A 21,439-nucleotide genomic window follows, 5' to 3' on the forward strand; every position below is an offset into this window, starting at 1 on the left:
TCTTAATAAGAGCAACTGAACGCTGGGTCCGTATTTACTAACGGATTGAGACTGATCTTAATAAGAGCAACTGAACGCTGGTTCCTTATTTCATCACGGCTTGATCCTGATCTTAATAAGAGCAACTGAACTCTGGGTCCGTATTTCTAACGACTTGAGACTGATCTTAATAAGAGCAACTGAACGCTGGGTCCGTATTTACTGACGGCATGAGTCTGATCTTAATAAGAGCAACTGAACGCTGGGTCCGTATTTACTCACGGCATGAGACTGATCTTTATAAGAGCAACTGAAAGCTGGGTCCGTATTTACTCACAGCCTGAGTCTGATCTTTATAAGAGCAACTGAAAGCTGGGTCCGTATTTACTCACAGCCTGAGTCTGATCTTTATTAGAGCAACTGAACGCTAGGTCCGTATTTACTCACGGCATGACTCTGACTAACGCTGGGTCCGTATTTACTAACGGCTTGAGTCAGGTTTTCGATTCGAGACGCGAAATTGCAAATCTTCATTTTATTTGATAATTGCAATTTGAAGATCAAAAAATGTTAAGCTCGCCATAGACATTGCATATTCCATGTTAATAAATTGTTTACGCATTTTAGGTAAAAAAATACATTGAAAATGAAAGTAAATATGGACTAGGGGCCATGCTTAGAAACAATTTAAGTCCGATGCCAGACTCAGACTCAGAAAAGTACATTAATTATATTTATAAATAATCTTTCTTTCCCAATTCCTAAAATTCATCAAATGTTATCATCAATACTCATCAAGAACAAATGTAGAAGGGACGTAAAAAGAATATTTTAATTTTAGGTTTACGGTATATTGTTACGTAAAATAAAACCGTGTTTAATAACCGGAGGGTGGTTTGTAGAAAATGGCTGCAGAAAGATGTAGTCAAAGAGATACGCTTGAGCATAATTCAAGATGTATTAATAAAATATCCAGAAGGTCATAACCCATGTGGACAAAACAAAAGGGATACAGGTTACAATACTCTTTAATTAAAGTCCACTATGTGATAACAAGAACAAATAACTAATTAAATAACAAACATACATAACATATAGTTTAAACATATTTATTTTACAACGATTGTGAAACAAGTTATTAAAACATAATATTAATCACTCTCGTCGGCACGATTTTACTCGAGGGTGTGTTCTTGTGTTGTTGTCGAAACTGGAGTACCAGTAGGAAACCCACTTGTCCGGCTTGGTGACTACAAACCATTGTCATGATTTTATTTATGAGAAAGCTTCATTATAACAAGCATAACATACATACCAATTGTACAAAAGCATTTAATTCAATACAAAATATCGCTTTAACGTTATTTGATTTGATCAAAAGTAGACCAATCACATGAATGGTAACTTCCTGAAGTGCGAGATGTATTTTACACCATAGTGTGGAATACTTCAATCCGTGTGTAAAATAATAATATGGAAGTGTTCATTACGTACCAGGCAACTGTTTTGACAAATCGATACTTTGAAAGACTTTTTTTCTTTATGAAAATAATTTAGCTTCATGTGAACTAAATTAAAAAAAGCAATTTGAAAGGCTTGTTCAGGACTTAGTGCGAAGACACGTTGGTGACCGTCACTGTTATACACATATATGTGTATTTAAAAAAGTCCTTCCTATATTTTTTGTTAAACATATTTGTTTTAACTGTAGTAAATATGCTCTTTCCGTTTTATAATAATTCATTTATAATTATATTTCTCCTTGTCCAAGAGTCAAGCCTGATATCCTATTTATCTATATTATAAGAAATGTTTTCTGTTCATTATTTTAAAAGTAGCTATTTAGAATAATGCATCTTCATCAGCGTGAAAAATCTACTCACCGAGTTATTCATGGTTTTCATTATTTAGTCAATGTTTCCCATGAAATATCTATTGGAGACTAATGTGTAACAGTCTTCTTCAACATATCTAATACAATTTTGCATTTTCAAAGCGTGCCTTTAATAGACTTTTGTGTTTTAAGATTTAAGCAGTTTTTCACGCCTATAAATATTCAATAAGTAATAAAAGTATGTCAAATACGGTCAAAAGTCGCTATGCCGAAGTCGCTGAGGCTTCGGTGAAATACTTCGAGAAAACAATATTTCTTTATAACCGAAATACAAACATGTCTGTTTAAACCAGTACATTTGAAAAAAAAGATCTACATAACCATAAAATCGAATCATAGAGACATCAACTTGTCTTTTTTGTATTTTGTGTTATTTTTGACGACCAAAAAGCAATTATCAAACAATGAATTTCAAATACGATACAGTAGTTTTCCAATTCATGAATGTCACTATTTGTTATACTTATACAAATGTAAACAATTAGGTAAGGTACAGTTTGTTTTAAACATTATCATATATATTGTTTATATAAACACCTCATGTTCTAGGTTCCTTTTGTAATACTAGCTTTCTGACACAGAAGCAATATTTTTATACCGTCTATAGTATTTGCTAAAGTATTGTCTATAGTTTTGTCAATTATATTGTTACGACCTAGCCCCGTGGTCCGTCGACGCAATCAACTGTCCCTTTTAGGATGACAAAGTATTTAAAGTGCTCCCCTCGTGACTCAGGTTCTGGTAGCGAAACCTCCCAATGGCAGTTAAATTTCATGTTGTCTAACCATTGCGTGTCAAAAACTAGTTCACCGGAAAGACAACTCAAATAGATATTTACAAGTTTAATAAACGTTGAAAAACAGTACATAAGCGTGATAAATCATCATTTCAACATCAGAAGAAGAAAAGGTACAGTATGCAATTGCTGGGTAGACACAGAAAAACGCTAGATCATCGTATTGAATATATAAGTCCTTAAACATTAATTTTCCGCTAATTTTCTATCTAATTCTTTTTGGATTTTATCAAGGAGACAAATAATAAAAATCGTTTCATTTGTTATCGTTTTCTATTTCCAGATAAATGCCAAAATCAAATTTCAAAATGTACGAAACGCCCGAGGGCAAATGGTACGGGATGTGCTTCAAGCTATGTCCAAATTACGTCTCTTCCCGATTCTGGAAAGCCCCTCCTTATACTCATATGGTCAATGACCCAAATTCGTGGTCGAATATTAATATATATATATCCAAAATGGCGTCGTTATAGGTCATGAACAATTGAAAAGGTAATAAACATTCTTCTCTACATGAACGCGTGGATATTCACGTCGGATTTTCTGTCTTTTTACCCAAGTTTATCTGGTTTGTGAGCAATGAAATCTGAATAAAATAAATGTAAATAACTTAACATTTGTACAAACTTTTATCCCTAAACATTTAACATTGCTGAATCAAAATGTGGAATGATTGCTCAATTTGCGGTGGCAAAATTCAAACCAGGCTGGCACGCCTGGAATTACGGGGCGTTGCTGGTTCTTGGGTGATTTGACATTGACTGATAACAACAACAAATATATATATATATATATACAAAGAATTAAGGTAAGTGCATATTTTCCTAACATAACCGTTCACATGCTGGGGCATATTAGTATTGTCCATAGTATTGTCTCTCTGGTTCACTGAACATAACAACGAAAATTCTATGACACAATGATGAGACAAATTAAGCGGTACATGATTGACCAAAGAATAAAAAAGTAAATGTCCACTCACTGTACAATAATCTACAACACTTGGTCCGTTATTACCAACATTAGTTAAATACCAACAGTAACCATGTTCTAACAGTAACGACTATTCGCTATTCTCTGACTATTAAAGAACAACAGACATCCATTGGAATTGACATTAAAATACTTATAGTTTCGTGTCATAAAGCAACCAGCAATATATTCATCTGGCAATGACGGTTAAGTCGAGTAATAACTATTTGGTAGTTGGGGATTTCAATATCCAGCTACCTACAAGTTCATAGTTGGATAATCAAAATTTAAACTACCTGCTATTTGTAAATTGTGGATTCGAATAATCAACTATATAAAAGTAATATGTTGATGTCAGTACTAACCTACTCGATCATATCCAGTTGGTTATTTGCACATATCCAACCACCAACCAGTTGGTAGATCGGGATTCAAATTTTGTCTTCTTTTATGGTTGAATGCTATACATGTGAAAAAAGCACTTGCCAACTATATTTTTATGCATGTACATATATGTATCTTCGTGAGAAACACTGTTTTAACTGAGTATATTCTCAACATTCGCAAGTTGGATATTCGAACACTGCCAGTTGGGTATATGGGAATATCCAACAACCAACCAGCTGGTAGTTGGGATTCTGATTTTGTCTATTTGTATGTTCTTAAAATACACATATAAAGAAATTACACGCTCAATGTATTTTATGCATGTACAAATATGTATATTCGTGACGAACAGTTTTAAATCACCATTTTTCTTGCCGTCACCAGCAGGTAATTCAAACATTGCCAATTGATTTTTTTTTCGAATATGCAATGCACGAAAAACAGTGAAATAAAACAGTTTGTGCAACGCAGACACATATGTGTAAATGTTTTATAAGTCATATTTCTTTTGGGAGAGTGTTGGGTTAGTGTTTGGTTAAGTTATTTTGATTCCGGTGTCGAAGCCGTTTGATTTCTCTCGTAATAAACTGTTGTTTTTTTGTTCTTATATAATGATTATCTTGGATTTTTAAAAACAAAACGCGAGAATTTTCCCTGCTTTTTAAACGTGGTAGAAAACACCACGGCGAATTCACAAGGAAAAATTATTTTACAAAACAAACGGCGGGAGGGGGGGGGGGTAACTTCGTGGTAAATATGACTATCTTAAACAATCAATCAGATGGATCAAACTGTCAATGTAAAACATGTTGGAGAAGGCTTGTTTTTTCAAAAGCAATATCGACCCCACCAATAGTCCTTTCCTTAAAGACGCAAAATACAATCATTGGCATCATAAAGCAATAAAAAAAACGATGCTGCGATTAAATCAAAAGAAATGCTACGAAAAAAACAGCAAAATGAAAATAAAAAACAACAAAGCAGTTTGTTAAATGCTGGTCTGACAAGGGTGTAAACATATTTATCATTTGTATGATTATGACTTTTTTTACTTCTTTATTTAACAAGAATTTACCATATTGGTCAAAGTTATTTTCTAAAATACCATACATTCATCATAAGTATCCCTTAATAGTATGGCTGGAAAGCTGGCTGAGACAGCGACATGACTGTTGCGTTTATTCTTTAAATCGTGTAACATACTAGTAAGTATTGATAATTCTAGGATTGTTTTGAGAAAATACTTTATTAACCGATTTTATGACAATCTGGTGTCAGATTTATATTTATACGAGTATCAGCTAACAATCACTGACCACACAAAGACAAAAATCGTTCTTGGTTGCAAGCCCAATCTCAGTGCCGAATAAATACATTGTTTGTTGGACAGTCTCTATCCCAACCTAATGATACAAAAGGGTTATTAGTACTGCGTTTTGATCTGGGAGGTTGTATTCAACTCGAGTGGATTTTTGCGCAAGCCGACTGAAATCAAAATCTGCAAAATTCCACGAGAGTCGAATACGAATTCCGGATCAAAACGCAGTACTAATAACCCTTTTATTATATACATTACTGGTAAGATCACTTAAAAGCCACATGTTTCATAATAAATTTCATTTTAATGACGCACTTTTTGTTTTATGACGTCATTTAAACATCGCATAACGATACTTGTTATGACGTGGCGTCACAAGAGTGGAGTAGGCTGTATTGCACTGGAGTGGAATACGGACTACCGTATTTTGCGATATGTATTGCGTGTGGATTTATGATGGGTATATAATAAATTTAAATATTTTAATCTTGTTTTTGATTATAAGGTCTTTGTTTCAACAATACTCATTTCAATCTAGGACCAATAATGAGAAAACTACTCCCAGTTTCAATGTTTCAATATACAGTATAAAAGAAGACGTACAAACTATACACACTACTACAATCGAACCTCGTTAGCTCGAACTCACAGGGACCGGCGAGAAAATCTCGAGCCTCGGAAATTTCGAGCCAAGCGGGAATGTTTATCTTCAATATAAAGAAATCGGTCCTTTACATTCAGTTTCAGCCAAGGAGGAATTCGAGCCAACGGGGTTCAACTGTATGTTAAAGGCAGTATTTCGGGTTAGATGTCTTGGTCTGACGCTGATGCATTGTGGTACACAGGATCTTCTACAGCAGGTTCCTGTGTTAAGAAGAACTCAATGTCAGCATACTCCGTCGGCCTATTCTTTCTCATTGACGGTACTCTGGTGTTAGCTACCTGTAGGAACTTCATGTCCAACTCGGCGTACGTTAGGCTGTCATCATTATGTGATTGCTGGAATCAATAACGTGTTAAGTTATTATCATGTTGGATTCCTTATAGAAGATAACACTACTGTTTGTAATTAGGATGTTCCACATCACAGTCAATCAGAAAGGAGTTGGCTATCCTGAATTATTTTATCTATTTTGGTTAAGCTACTTTGTACATTTTGTATGGCATTTGCATTACATCAATTATCTCTAAGAATATCTCCCGCAAGGTGAAGTGAATTACCTGCGGTTCAATCCTCTGTGTGGACGCCTGCCTCTGCACGACTGCGTACTGGACTCCTTCCGTTGTTATGTGTAGCACTCCTTTGTCCGACGAGGTGTCTGTTTTTTAATTATCAATTATGGCTATTATTCTTAAATGTTTATTTGGAGGGAAATGCTTTATTATACTAGTATATAGATAAAGATCTAGAACTTGATATGATTTTAAATGACGGTTTTGGCAATTGTACGTGGCCTTTGATATTATTTTATAAATAATAGATAATCATAAAATGGACTAATTTTATCCGAATTCGACAGGATACAAATGTAATCGACAATTTTATAGATATTAGATATATTCACTTGCGTTATTTCATTCATTATGGGTTACAGAAACAAAACTGGACTTAAATATTGAATCAAATAAAACACCATTGGCTGTTGCATGTTTAAATAATGTTCATTGCATTGTAATGATAATTTTAATTTGGAAATGTCATGATAATAATGTTTATTTTCTTCCCGAAAGGGCTAGTAAAGTAGCTTACCGGATAGTTAGATTCTGTAAATAACACATCTTTAAAGAAAATCACTCAATGGAAAAAGCATATATGTTCACCTGTGCACACCTGTGAATTTTAAAAGGGCATGAAAAGGACCTACGCATGTACGTTTTAGTAAACTCAATTATAAAAACTTACCGCTGTGGTTTTCAAGACTGAAAAAAGAACGCATTTTATTATGTCTTTATTATTACTTAAACGCGTATGACTTGTATAAACTCTTCTATCATTAGACGAAGTTAGGTTTTATCGGAAAAAATGTCCTAAATAACTCCCATAATTTATCAACGAGTTAAATATATCCAACATTGTAACATTCAAAAAATACTCGAGATTATCAACCATTAACTCTATATAACATTTGATACATACATTTCTATTGTGTGGATTTCGTTGACCTTTCGTCGTTTAAGAAACACACATCCTAAAAAAGATATGTATTTGTAAATGGAGATAATATATTTAGTTTGTGATGATTGATACAGAAATCTCATTTTCTTTTTGCAGCTGTAAAGGTTGTTATATATTCTTTAAATTATAAATTAACTTGAACAACAAATCAAGATGTAAACATTTGAAAAGATAGGTAAAATGTTATGCCCATACTTAATTTCTTATCATTAAGTCGGTAAACCTTCCTTAAAATGTCAAGCTAAAACAAACAGGAACCGCGTAAAAGTCATACAGAGTGTTTCTAATTGTTCTAACCCTAACGATAATATGACTAAATGCAGTAGAATGAAGAGTATGTTTAGGCCAGTGCCTAAAACTAAACATACTATTTTTTGTAGAAAAATGAATTTCACTAGATTCTGTATTTAAGTTGATGTGTATTGAGTATTCAGGAGACAAAGTCCTTACTTCCGATTACAGACATGATGCAGAGTCCACAGAAAACGCCTGTTCCAATTAACATATCGTTGACAGGAACTCGGAATGTTGAAGGAAATGTCTGAGTGTCATTTACATTGGATTGACTACCTGCAATATTGTTTTTCCAATTACATTGTAATATCTTATATCATCACAGACACTTCAACCATTATTTACTTAATCAATATATAAATTATTAATGACGAACCATCTGTCCTTGAGCTTGAAACTGTCAAGGAATTTCTCAGAAACTCATTTGGTTTCCAAGTGTTGCATATGTACGTCTTATCACCACCTCCTGTGTAATTCAGTGTTAACAGGCATTCCTCTGCTTTGATACAAGCCTCTATTTCAGTGCTATTTTCATCTTCCCACCAAAGATTCCATTGCCCTGAATTATTCAGGTCATCAACGAAACATTTGACGGTCACTGTAATATTTGGATGTAAAACAACAGGCGATGTCGTGTTCAAATACAGAGTCGGAACATCTGAAATGTAGTGTACAAATTGTTGAGAAAGTAACAAATAGAAACACATATAATAGAAAACAACATATCTAAAACACTTGAAGATATAATAATAATAATAATAATAATAATAATAATAATAATAATAATAATAATAATAATAATAATAATAACTTTATTTAAAGAAGGTAACACATTAAGACATAGGCATCATATTATAAACAAACATAACACACGACTTATTTACAATGTGGCCTTCTGAAAGAACATACACACGCACACACACATAAATGCTTAGAATGAAAACGTAAGCATAAATTTATGTTATTTCAAAAGGGTACGTATTAAAATGTTATACGAAAACATAAAGAAACATGAATATAATACATTAATTATAAGATCAATGCCGAACAATACATCAATTTGTACCTAAAGGTTAACAAATCGTATCATTAAAATTTATTAACTGAGTAAGTAGGACAGTCACACATGTATTTAACACCTTAATCGAGATATATATAATGTAAAAACAATATATTAATCTTATTTTTGATTAACATCTTAAATTAAAGATTTGGTCATTTTATAAGAACATTTCGAAAGTCGGGCTCCTTTGAGAATTGAAAATACATAAAAATAGCAATATCTTCTTTATTTAGAGTGTAAACAAAAGTCAAGAAAATGAACAAGGCCAATTACGTACCAGAAAACGATATCTTATAGTTTTTGTTTAAACGAAATTGGAAATGATCGCATCTTGTTGAACATGTAATAGTTCCCTCAGCCATGTCTTCAGTTACATTGTAACGCACGGTGGAAATAGAACGGTAACTACCACTTTCACCATTCGTCCAATCGTTTCTATGAACGTATATCAAACTATCGATGTCGCTTGACCATTTAATTTTGCAAGGCGGATTTGATTCATCCGTTTTACAAGATATATTAAAGAAACAGACAGAAACATTGTTGTTATATTCATGTATTGTGTTCACGGACATCGAAAGGTCCGTCGGTGGATCTGAAATAAGAATAGGACATAATCTTAAACAAACGGTTTCAGCTCAGAATAAACAAATATATAACGTTTATATTTCAATTAAACATAGTCAAAAAAAAAAAAAAAAACCAAAATATTTATCTTCAAATTATTGAAATATTCACTACCGAAATTAGAGGTACATTAATTTTTTTATGCCGTATGTCATTGTTCCATATTATATTTTCTTGTTATTATAATCAATACGCTTTCAGTTCAACTTACATCTGGTGCTGATGTTTTTGCATACTGAAACATCTTTAAGACCAAAATCATCTTTGCTTTTCCTATCGCAGCACATTTCTTTTCCATTCCAATCCCTGTTAGTCTTTGTCGCCGTTGCTATGCTAGTAAACGTATGGGAAGATTCATTAAATGAATCGGTTTGTTGAACATCAGATAGCAAGACTTTGCCAACACGTATTTCTATTAACGGAGCTAGGATAGCATCGCGCACTTCACACATTGTTGACGAGCTTTCTCCGTCAAGGACTTCAGGAACTGTTAGCATGGGCCAGTTATCTTTCTCTGGAATTGAGTCACAATGATTTAACAGCATCCAATATTAAACAAGCTCCAATATTATAACCTCCACAACATAACGTATCATAGTTTGTCATTATGTATCTCCTATTTGCTTACCCACGTTACATAGAATGCCATGCACTTCGTATGGTGTTTCAACGGCTGCGTTAAGCACCTGACATGTCACATTCTGTCTTGAGAGTCCATCCATTTCATGAGAAACATTATGGATTTGGTACAACCCTTTGTTTCCATTGCTTTTTGCAAGAACAATCGATTTATGTCCAAGTAAAAGTAACACTTTTACGGGTACTGTTCCGTTTTCAGTTTTGCAATAAAAGTCGGATCCATCATAAACATAAATGCATTTCGTTGTGTTGAAGTCAGAATACTTTGGACCGAGGACTGAATAACTCGGTTGCACTACAAAACCATACATTCACATGGATTGCCTTGTAACTCTTAAAACTGCTAATGAAAACGAATAGTTTATCACATTGCTGCTCATGCATTTGTTTTTTATCTGGAAACGTTAAATGTCCACTCCTTTTATTTCTAGCTGACGCATTTAAAATTAAACAATATATAACTCAAAATATACCATCCTACATATTTTTCTTCAAATCTATATATAGTAATATGTACAGTTTACCAGAATCTCTTTCCTCTACGTAAGAACGTTTTCGTATCGTTATCAGATTGTTATTTAACTGTTTGAAACATGTCGGTTGGTATGGACTGATTAATTAGACAAAACTCTACGTATTATTCGCATGTTTACCTTTAACCATTAACATTTTAGTGTCATTCAACGTCCAAAAAAAGAAAATATATTCTAAGGTGTTTCATGAAGTACTAGTGCAAAACAAATTATGGTACAATAGCAGCTATATGGGCAGGCCCAGTTGCAAAAACAAACCATATCAACATAGTGTAAGGACACGTACACGAATAAACCCCAAACTGATCACAAACAGGAAATCCATAACAACACAAACTATAAAAAAGTATTGAAGTTACCGCATTAAAACGGTCAACGATATTTACCTGCCATATCTAAGGAAACCATGCGTGTTCTAATTGTTGTGTTTGCTGAACATCCGGCGTAGAAGGTAGATCTGTTGTATTCTATTGAAGCCGTCCATTTTAAAAAGAAGGACCCATCTTCCGAATATCTTTTAATATTTTGCCCGTGCATTGTTTGGAATGTTGTGCCCCCTTCCATTTTGTACTTCCATTCTATGTCACATCCCCAAGGAAATAATGGTGTCGCTTTCAGTGTAACCTCCCTGTTCACAAAAGCTGGTCCAACCACTGATATCGTTCCATACTGGTACCCGGCTGCACAGATGCACCCAAACACACCTGAAATAGAGCTTGTATACCAATTACAAATACACTTTTCACCCTCAATAACGATATTTGACAAGCTATCGAAAAAAATACATTAAAGTATAATAATATTTATGGACGTTCACTTTTTTCAGGTTTAAAGGGTTATTTCAATGCGGTGTTTAACGAAAGAGAATGCAACACAAGCTATAGCAATGATCAGTGTGATAATACCAAAAACATAGAGAAATACTAACAACAAAACTTAAAACTTAAAATATGAACGTTATTTAAATAACAAATATCAATGAAATTTCTTTTACATGTATCTCTATATAAAAATGAATTTATTTTGTCGCAAAAAGACAAACGATTTCTAATTTACTATAAATCAAAACTTTTTTTAACTTATACTATCTACTACAACAACTAGTAGTATTCTTTAACTCATTGTTGTTAACAGATCATCCTTTTTTACGGGGTCACGGACACCATGGACATTACGGACCAGACATTATGGACCAGATTTAGGGACATTACGGACCATCTTCAAAAACTTACGGACATGATTTATAATGTTTTAAAACATTTTTTTTTAATTTATTCACTCATTGGTCTTAAATATGTTAATAAATACTTGAATATGATTGCTCAGTATGACAATTATCTTTAATGTAACTGAAAAATCCCATGAAATTCCAATGTTAAACATCAATGTATTTTTAATAAAATATTATAATAATGTGAATAATAACGAACGAAATATGTGTTTATCTTATAATTGCAAATGTGAATATTAATGTTTTCATATGTGATCGATTGCTTTCTGAAATAAACTTTTGATCGTACTATTGTTTGTTTTCCGTTTCATCTGTTTTAATTGAAAGGTTCAGTGAAAGTGCGCCGTCACAATGGGTTTTCACACTTTTATGATTGCCAATTAAAGGTTGTCAGTATAATGTTTGATTCTTTTGTAATATACCGCCGATAATTACGGGTACAATTATAACTAATAAACACTAATCAAGGCAACAGAAATTGCCAGTTTTAAACATCAGTTTGCAAGAGTTGCAACAATCACATATGGTTTACATCCTCACAATTTCCTATGCCACAAAACTGAAAAGATCTATAAGTATGCATTGCGCTCGTTGTATCCACTGTTCTGGAGGTACAGGTATAACCAATGTCCAGTATGATGCCGCGAACCTCGATGGAACCGAGTTAGAATACACGTGCATCACGTGTAATGATAAAGCTCGGCCAGAGGAGTCTATGGAAGTCCAGGTATGTTACAGTTTTCTCATAAGATTGGCTGATGAACTGAGGGTAGCCAGATGTCCGCACCGCCGGTATCACCCATGAACAGGCATCTTTCAGGTATTATCCTTATGGTCGAACTTATATTTTCGGGAATCAATTTCCATAAAAAGGTTACAAGTAATTGTAAAGGTTATATGTTTTTATTTATGTAATATTTATATAAAACGGAATCGCGGACATTGAAAATGTGTAATTCTTTTTCAGAGTTGAGTACGACATGGACCTACTCCAACAAGCAAAGACGTGGTACATCGATGGGACGTTCAAGGTGGTACGACAGCCATTTAAGCAGCTTCTGTCTGTCCACGCATTCGTGAAGTCAGGCGACGTCATGAAGCAGCTTCCCCTATGTTTCGTCCTGATGATCGGCCACTCTATCCGTACCAACAACGATGTCGAGGGTTGGCACGCGAGGCCCAATCGACTGGCAAAAAAGGGACACTTGCCTTTCTACCTGCTGGTTGAACTCTTTTACAAAGAGGCGCATGAAATACCGATTATGTGCAAGCTGGTTAAGGAAAGGAAACTGTGCCCTAGCAACGCAAGGCTTCAACCTTGACACAAGGTCGGCCTGAAGCTTTGTGCGGAATATTCTGCCAACGAGTTGTCTACAAGCACTCTGCTCAAAGCATGTGCAAGACTTGGTGATATGATATGAATGGTGGCTTTGGTGAAATGTGCTGTATATTCGTGATTTATGTAAACACTGATATGTTTTTATATGTGCTCGATTTATTTTGGGAAATAAACTGTTTTGGAAAATATTTCTGCTCGATTTATTTTGGGAAATAAACTGCTTTGAAAAATATTTCTTCTGTTGCTTTACACTGATTTTACTGCCACTCTTTCAAATTTTGTTCATTATTTTTCACATAATTGTTATAAATACATAGGTATTTAACACCTTTTGGAATTTCACAAGATTTTATATTGAACCATTGATCTATTCGAACTTCACGGGATTTTTCATAGTTATATGGAAGATATAACGTCATACTGAGCAATCATATTCAAGTATTTATTAACAAATTAAAAACTAATGAGTGAATAATTAAAAAAAAATGTTTAAATCATGGTCCGTAAGTTTCCGAAGATGGTCCGTAATGTCCCTAAATCTGGTCCGTAATGTCCCTAAATCTGGTCCGTAGTGTCCCTAAATCTGGTCCGTAATGTCTGGTCCGTAATGTCCATGGTTCGTAGTGTCCGTAATTCTTTTTACGTACACGGCAGGTAAAAAAAAACAATATTTACACAACGTTATTAAAACGGAAACGCTTACCTAGATAAAATATCAGGTTATACTGGCAGCACCTATCCATCACATCTTTGCAGTACAATGTTCAAAGTACATTACATTGAAGCGGTAGTTTGACATGTGTCACTTGCTAGGTCTATAAAACGGAAATTCGCGCTTTCAGTAAACAATAATAGTTCAAAAGCTGCCATTCTTTTAAAACAATTAACAAACACATCACAATCGAATACAATTATCTGCCTGTTTAGACTTAAGCAAACCACATTACGCCTCAAAGTCCGTTCGTTGTGCCATTTGCCACTTCCGGTTCTAGTAGGCAGATCCCAGTACATGTAGAGGATTACCACCGATTCCTTGGAGGCATGGCTAAGAACAAAGAACGCACATTTTTAATAAACGCTGGTCTTTAATGAAATTAATAGTTGATTTGTACAAATTTGAACAGTAAAGACCCACAGTCAGTGTGTCCTCTTTTAAGCCACAGCGTAATTTCGTCCTTAGGTCCATCCAAACGCCATTTGAAATAAGGAGTCTGCATTTAACATGTATACAGTATAAACCGTCGGTGTGCTTATTTATGCTTTTAGCACAGAAACACGGTTGTATATTTAATAACATTAACTAAAAATATTCGTATTTTTTGCTTAGGTAATATTTTCTGTTGCGATTTACAATCACCAATGCAACAAAGATTTCTGTTGGTGTTGTTGTTATTGTTGTTGTTGCTGCTGATGTGTTGTTGCTGATGAAGTATCGAGGAAGAATCAATTTGCCTTCGACCATCTCCTGTATTTAAAGGAAATGGAAAAGTAATGACTTTATACAAAAACTTGTGGCTTAACGTCGTTTTGGTAATACAATGTAAAATTTTCGAAATAGTCACTAGGAATTGCTGTATTTCAATGTTTACTATTGTATATTAATTACTGCTTTGGATGACGAAAATAGTTGAGCACAAATCACACTTCTGATTTCACACAGCTGCAGGCTAGGCATTTTTCACATCGCGTTTCCTTCAACTCACAATGGCAACTATATCCCTACATAACCAACGACGTAGTACAAACGGTTTTGTATATTTCATTGCTGACACAGGTTCCCTCAAATGTCTAAAAAATCAAAATCAAGTGTTACCATTGTTGTATCATTTCCGTGTCAAAGTAACATATATCATCCTTTAACAACAAAGAATGAAACACTATATTTCATTCTTTTATTTCATTCGTTTGTTATTACATTTGTTTGCTTGCTACTACGTTCATTTGTAATTATATAACCAACAAAGACACATACACTCATATAATGTTTGTTATTGCATTCATTTGTTATCTTAATAAGAGGGGTCATTTTGATACACCCTATAATTACCAGTTTGACAGAAAATCATTTAAAACCATTGTTGTATATTTTAGGTGTCAAAGTTACATAAAACATTCTTAAATCACAAAACATTAGCATTTTATATTACGGTCGTTTGTTATTACATTATATTTTTATTATATAAACAACAAAGAAACAAACACTCATATCATGTTTGTTATTGCATCCATTAGATTTTTTAATAATGGAGGTCATTTTGATATACCAAATAGTAGTAATCTGGAGTCCATGATTGTAAAGGAAAATGCCATGGACTGTACATTGGTATTTGAGATTCCAGATCTGGTAAGCCGACTATTTACACTTTTAACATTACAATGGAAACTAATGGCATAAATGCTACATAATGTAGTGTTATTTGGTTAAAAGGTACAAATTTCAAAACCTACAGAAACAATCCAACTAATGAACAAAAGAGCCCTGAAGGCCCTGTATCGCTCACCTGATCCAATGAAGATCATCAAGAATAACATTCTGATCAAGTTCCATGAACATTTGGTCATAAATGTGACCTCTAGATTGTTAACAAGCCTTACCTTAAATTTGACCTGGTGACCTAGTTTTTGATCACATATCACCAAGATTCGGACTTATCATAGAGCTAATCAATATATACATTCTGACTAAGTTTCATGAACATACAGTTATGAATGTGACCTCTAGAGTGCTAACAAGCTTGTCCTATGATTTGACCTGGTAACCTAGATTTTTACGGCAAATGACCCAGATTCGAACTAGACCTAGAGATTATTAATATTAACATTCTAACCAAGTTTCCTGAAGATACGGTCTTAAATGTGACCTATATTTTGTTAACAAGCTTTTCCTTGAATTTAATCTGGTGACCTAGTTTCTAACCCCAGATGACCCAATATCAAACTATTCCAAGATTTTCTTGAGGGTAACATTCTGACCAAGTTTCATTACGATTGTGCCCAAATTGTGACCTTTAGAGTGTTAAAAGTCAAATTGTTGACGACGGACGACGACGGACGACGGACACAGTGCGATCAAAATATCTCACCTTGAGCACTTCGTGCTAAGGTGAGCTATACATGAAAAGACACATACAAAATACATATCCACATACAAAATGTTTTGGCATGGAGATATAAATATCAAACAATCGTTAATAAGTAAATGTTTTGGTTTCATCCTCAAAACATACAGCGAAAAGGTTAACCACTAAATGAAAATGTACATGACCATGTCGGCCATTTTTTCGTGCACTACTTCATCCTGTTGTATGTACATTGCAGAAGTTTGTAACGGCATGTTTGATAGCACGAAGAAGCAAATTATATAAATATCAGTGAGTCAAAAACTGAAAATACGCATACGTGTTGTACTGCAAGTATTACACGCGTATTTGGATACGCGTTAAAGTACACGTACACATTTACACACATCGTGACAAAAATATTCTGTTCAGAATTAAACCTGATTTGTAAAACATAAGAAAATTACACGTAAAGGATTAATGTATTTCAGCCGAAAAGTGGAAAGCATACAACATGTTGCTTAAGCATTTGAGAATCTAATAATATGCGTTTTCTAAAAAAATAGTTTTACAGTCTAGGCACCATACATATGAAAACTACCATATGACAAAACATTTTTATAAGAAGTGGTGTGATTAAGGTGTGAACCATATACAATATATGTATAATTACAAAAACATTAAATTATGACTACAACAATTTAATAAGACTTTATAATATTGGTAAATTCATTTTGTAAAAGATGATACATATGTAATACAATCTCGAAAAAATACAATAAGGCTGAATGTTTTGGTCTTATGTATTGGTTTTTGATCTACATCTACACTGATGCATAATGGTACCCAGGATGTTCGACAGCAGGTCCCTGTGTCGAAAAGAACTCAATGTCAGCATACTCCGTCGGCGTATTCATTTTCCTTGACGGAACTCTGGCGTTGGCTGCCTGTAGGAACTTAACGTCCAATTCAGCGTATGTGAGGCATTCGTCATCCTGTGGGTTCTGGAAAATAGGGCATTGCACTACGGTTTCAAAGGACACAATCAGTGAGCATTATTATTACCGATTACGAATCACATAGGGAAAGGATCTTTGTATTTAAACTCGCATGGCATCATCTTTTGTAGTCTATGTTCAATCTTTAATTTTGAAGACATGAATGTATGAAACCTTACGGAAAATTGCACACCTGCCTTGTTACAGTAAAACTTATGTAAACCTACTTTAAACTCGTGTTTTGTCATTTGCGTCGCATTAATTATTTCGCAAAGTGAAGTGAGTTACCTGAGTTTCAATCCTCTGTGTGGCAGCCTGCCTCTGCACGATTGCGTACTGGACTCCTTCCGTTGCTATATGTAGCACTCCATTGTCCGACGAGGTGTCTGTTTTTCAGGTAATCATTAATGGCTATTATTTACAAAAACACAATTGGAGCATCCTCAGGTTATCATACGCTCGAAACCGAGGATGATTTGGAGGGAAATAGTATATCCTTTTATTGTCTAGAGAACCAGAACAAATAGAATAAAGCTGGATATTATTCCGAATGACTGTCTTTGCATTTGTAAATGGCTTTAATAACTATTCTATAAAAAAACAATAAATTTGTTAACTTGATCCAAAGCTAGAATTGCCAGGAAACAAATTATATCGAAAACGTTATATTGTTAAAGTGTTTTAGCTCTTTCTAATTCTTTTTGGTTACAAAAACAAAATTTTGATAATAGTATCAATGAAATGAAGGTATATTTAAAGAGTATTCATGTATTTTTAATTTTAATATGCTTATATGATTAATTTGAATGTTTCATGATTAAGATGTTTTGAAAGGGTTACTAAAGTATCTTACCGGATTAATAAAAAATGTAAATTGCTTAACAAAAATTAAAGTAAATCAAAAGAAATATTATATATATTCACCTAGGTACATGATTGAATTTTTAAAGCACGTGTTAAGAACTTACACAGGAGCGTTTAAGCAAACTTAAAGATAAAAACTTACCGCTGTGATTTTCAACACTGAAATAAGAACGCAACAATTATATATCTCTTTTAATACTACATATAATAATATGACTTTGATAAGTTCAATTATCGTCAAACAAAGCTCTGTTTTATCGGAAAGACTTTGCTAAATAAATTTCATTATATATCAACGATTGAAATATATCCAACTTTGTAACATTCAACAGATATCTGAGATTATCAATCACAAAATCACTAAATGAAATTAACAAATTGATACATACATTTCTACTGTGTCAGTTGTGTTGACCTTTCGCCGTTTAAGAAACATACACCCTAAAAAAGATAAAAGCTCCTATGACACATATAATCAACATTAGTTCTAAATTGTTTTGTTCAAAGTGGCTATGTAGATAAAAGAAATAGCTAGTGAAAGTTGTATAATTTGAAAGTAATATAAATATGTATGGTCAATGTAAATACTTTTCGTACAAAACATTTATGGACACACTTTCAAAACTGCACACTCTGACTCTTCTGCAGAAAATTGAATTGCATGCAGTTTTGTAGAAGATGAGAGTATTCAGGAAATCAAATCCTTACTTCCAATAACAAACAGGATGCAGAGTCCACATATAACACCTGCTCCGATAAGTACATTGATGACAGGAGATCGGAATGTATGAATATCAGTTTCGTGGGATTGTCGACCTGCAATATCATGTTTTGTTTTAATAAAATCTTAATATCATAAAAAATAAACATCAAATGCATTTCATATACTTAAACGTTACAGATATGTCAGCTGTTAATTACGAACCATCTGTGCTTATAACAGTCAAAGAATATCTCAGAAGCTCGTTTGTTTTCCAAGCGCTGCAAGTGTATATATTTTCGCCATCTCTCGTATAATTAAGTGTTAACAGGCATTCATCTGTTTTGTTACAAGTCTTCATTAGAGTGCTATTTTCATCTTTCCACCAAAGCGTCCATTTTTCTTTAGCATCGTAGTCATCAACATGACATTTGACGGTCACTGTAATAGTGGGATTTATACCAACAGGTGATGTCGTGTTCAAATTCAGAGTCGGGTCACCTGAAATGTAGAGTAGAAATTGTTGAGAAAGTTGCTGAGTAAAACGAAAACACAGTTAAGAGAAAATATCACTTATTATACATTTTCAGATTGCCTTTATCGTATTCCTGTAACAAGTGGAAAACCACCTTGAATGAAAGATATTATAATATATAAGTACATTCGGAATACGGATCCCTTCCGAAGAAGAAAGGACATAAAAATAGCAGTCTCGTTTGATTGAGAGTGTAACGAAAGACGACAAATAAATAAAACTGAGTGCGTACCTTGAACAGATACTGTATAATTTGTAGTTAAATGAGATTTGAAGTGATCGCATCTTGTTGCACATGTAATTGTCCCAGCCATGTCTTTAGTAACACTGAAACGCACGTTGGAAACAGAACTGTACCTCCCACTGTCACCATTTGTCCAGTTTTTCCTTAGAACGTATCGCAAGTTATCGGTTCCACTTGACCATTCAATTGTGCAAGGCGGATTTGATTCATTCGTTTCACAAGAAATGTCTAATAAATAAACATGAACATTGTTGTTATATTCATGTATTTTGTCAACGGACATCGAAAGGTCTGACGGCGGATCTAAAAACAGAACAGGATAAACTCTTAGATAAATGTTACTGTTTTCAATTCAGAGAATACAAATATATCATGTGAATATTATTTTAATGATACACACTGAGAGAAAGTTGCATTAAGTATGAATCTTCCAATAATACAAACATTTACCAAGGGGGTTTAATTTGTTATGCATAATCTCGTTTAGCATTACTATACATTACCATTAAGCGTGTTTTACACAATCTTTACGGTCTTAAACTTACATTTCATATCAATGTGTTTGCAGACTGTCTTATCGTTTAAACCAATATCATATATAAATTTGCTGGTGCAGCACATTTCCTTTCCATTCCACGTTTTGTTAGCCTTTGTCACCTTTGCTACACTTGTAAACGTATGAGATGATCCATTAAATGAATCGGTTTGTAGAACATCAGCTAGTAATACATTGTCAATGTGAATTTTTATTTCCGGAGCGGGGATAGCATTGCGCACTTCACATATTGTTGTCGAACTTTCGCCATCAAGGAATTCAGGAACTATAAGCACGGGCAGGTTACCTTCCTCTGGAATTGAAACACAATAATTTAACAGCCAATAATACTTTGGCAACGTGTATTTCTATTGCGGAGCTTGGATAGCATTGCACACTTCACGTATTGTTGTACTGCGTTCTTCATCAATGAATTCAGGACTACTAGCACGGGCAAGTAACCTTCCACTGGAAACGAAACACAATAATTTAACAGCATTCAATATTATACAAGATCTAATAATTTGAACCTCCACAAAATAACATATCATAGCTGGTCATTGTGTGCATCTTATTTGCTTACCTACATTACAAAGAATGCCATGTTCTTCGAGTGGTGTTTCAAGGGCTACATTAGAAACCTGACATGTCACATTCCGTCTTGACAGTCCATCCATATGTTGATGAACGTTATGGAATCGGTACAATCCTTTCTTCCGTTCGCTTTCAGAAAGAACAAATGAATCATTGCCCAGTAAAAGTACTACTTGTACGGGTTCTGTTCCATTGTTAGTTTTGCAATAAATATCGGAGCCTGCATAAACATAAATACATTCTGTTGTGTTAAAGTCTGTGGAGTTTGGACCACGGATAACTGGATAGCTCGGTCGCTCTGAAAAAACAACAACAAACCATTTAATTCATTTGGAATACAATATAACCTCTCAAAAATGCAAATCTAAACTGAATATTTATACATATTGACTATATTTAGCTTTGGAAAAAAAAAGATGAAGGAATGCATACTATTAATTGCAATTCAGATAGCTAAATATAGTCAATATGTTTAAAAATTCAGAAACGTTTTTCTCTTCGCAAGTCCCTGCTCGTAGCTCTATTTTCTTAAAGCTGTTCTTCCATGTTTGTCCCGTGTATGTTTGGTGCTGTATAGAATAGTCAGACGGAAAATATCCAAGTTCGACGATGGCGCCGCGAACAATCGGACTTAGAATCACGAGAGCTCCACATGTTCCAAC

At 33.9% G+C, this 21,439-nt stretch overlaps 2 protein-coding genes across 2 annotated transcripts; both read right to left on the reverse strand.

Moving 5' to 3' along the window:
* Positions 1–2,764: 2,764 nt before the first annotated feature.
* Positions 2,765–14,026, reverse strand: LOC128203249 (uncharacterized). The gene is made up of 10 exons (XM_052904567.1): positions 13,952–14,026; positions 11,065–11,382; positions 9,718–10,020; positions 9,157–9,474; positions 8,193–8,474; positions 7,973–8,092; positions 7,484–7,535; positions 7,250–7,266; positions 6,568–6,665; positions 2,765–6,345 (listed from the first exon to the last, which is right to left on the reverse strand). The coding sequence occupies exons 1-10, from the start codon at positions 13,989–13,991 to the stop codon at positions 6,151–6,153; spliced, it is 1,743 nt and encodes a 580-aa protein (XP_052760527.1). The 5' UTR covers positions 13,992–14,026; the 3' UTR covers positions 2,765–6,150.
* A 3,088-nt stretch (positions 14,027–17,114) lies between these two features.
* LOC128202650 (uncharacterized) lies at positions 17,115–20,889 on the reverse strand. Its single transcript, XM_052903672.1, has 9 exons — positions 20,767–20,889; positions 20,194–20,496; positions 19,637–19,951; positions 19,095–19,370; positions 18,878–18,985; positions 18,559–18,610; positions 18,312–18,328; positions 17,594–17,691; positions 17,115–17,311 (listed from the first exon to the last, which is right to left on the reverse strand). The coding sequence occupies exons 1-9, from the start codon at positions 20,858–20,860 to the stop codon at positions 17,132–17,134; spliced, it is 1,443 nt and encodes a 480-aa protein (XP_052759632.1). The 5' UTR covers positions 20,861–20,889; the 3' UTR covers positions 17,115–17,131.
* Positions 20,890–21,439: the final 550 nt, after the last annotated feature.

This window comes from Mya arenaria, chromosome 9 (assembly GCF_026914265.1).
Source record: "Mya arenaria isolate MELC-2E11 chromosome 9, ASM2691426v1".
In the NCBI taxonomy this organism is placed as follows: Eukaryota; Metazoa; Mollusca; class Bivalvia; order Myida; family Myidae; genus Mya; species Mya arenaria.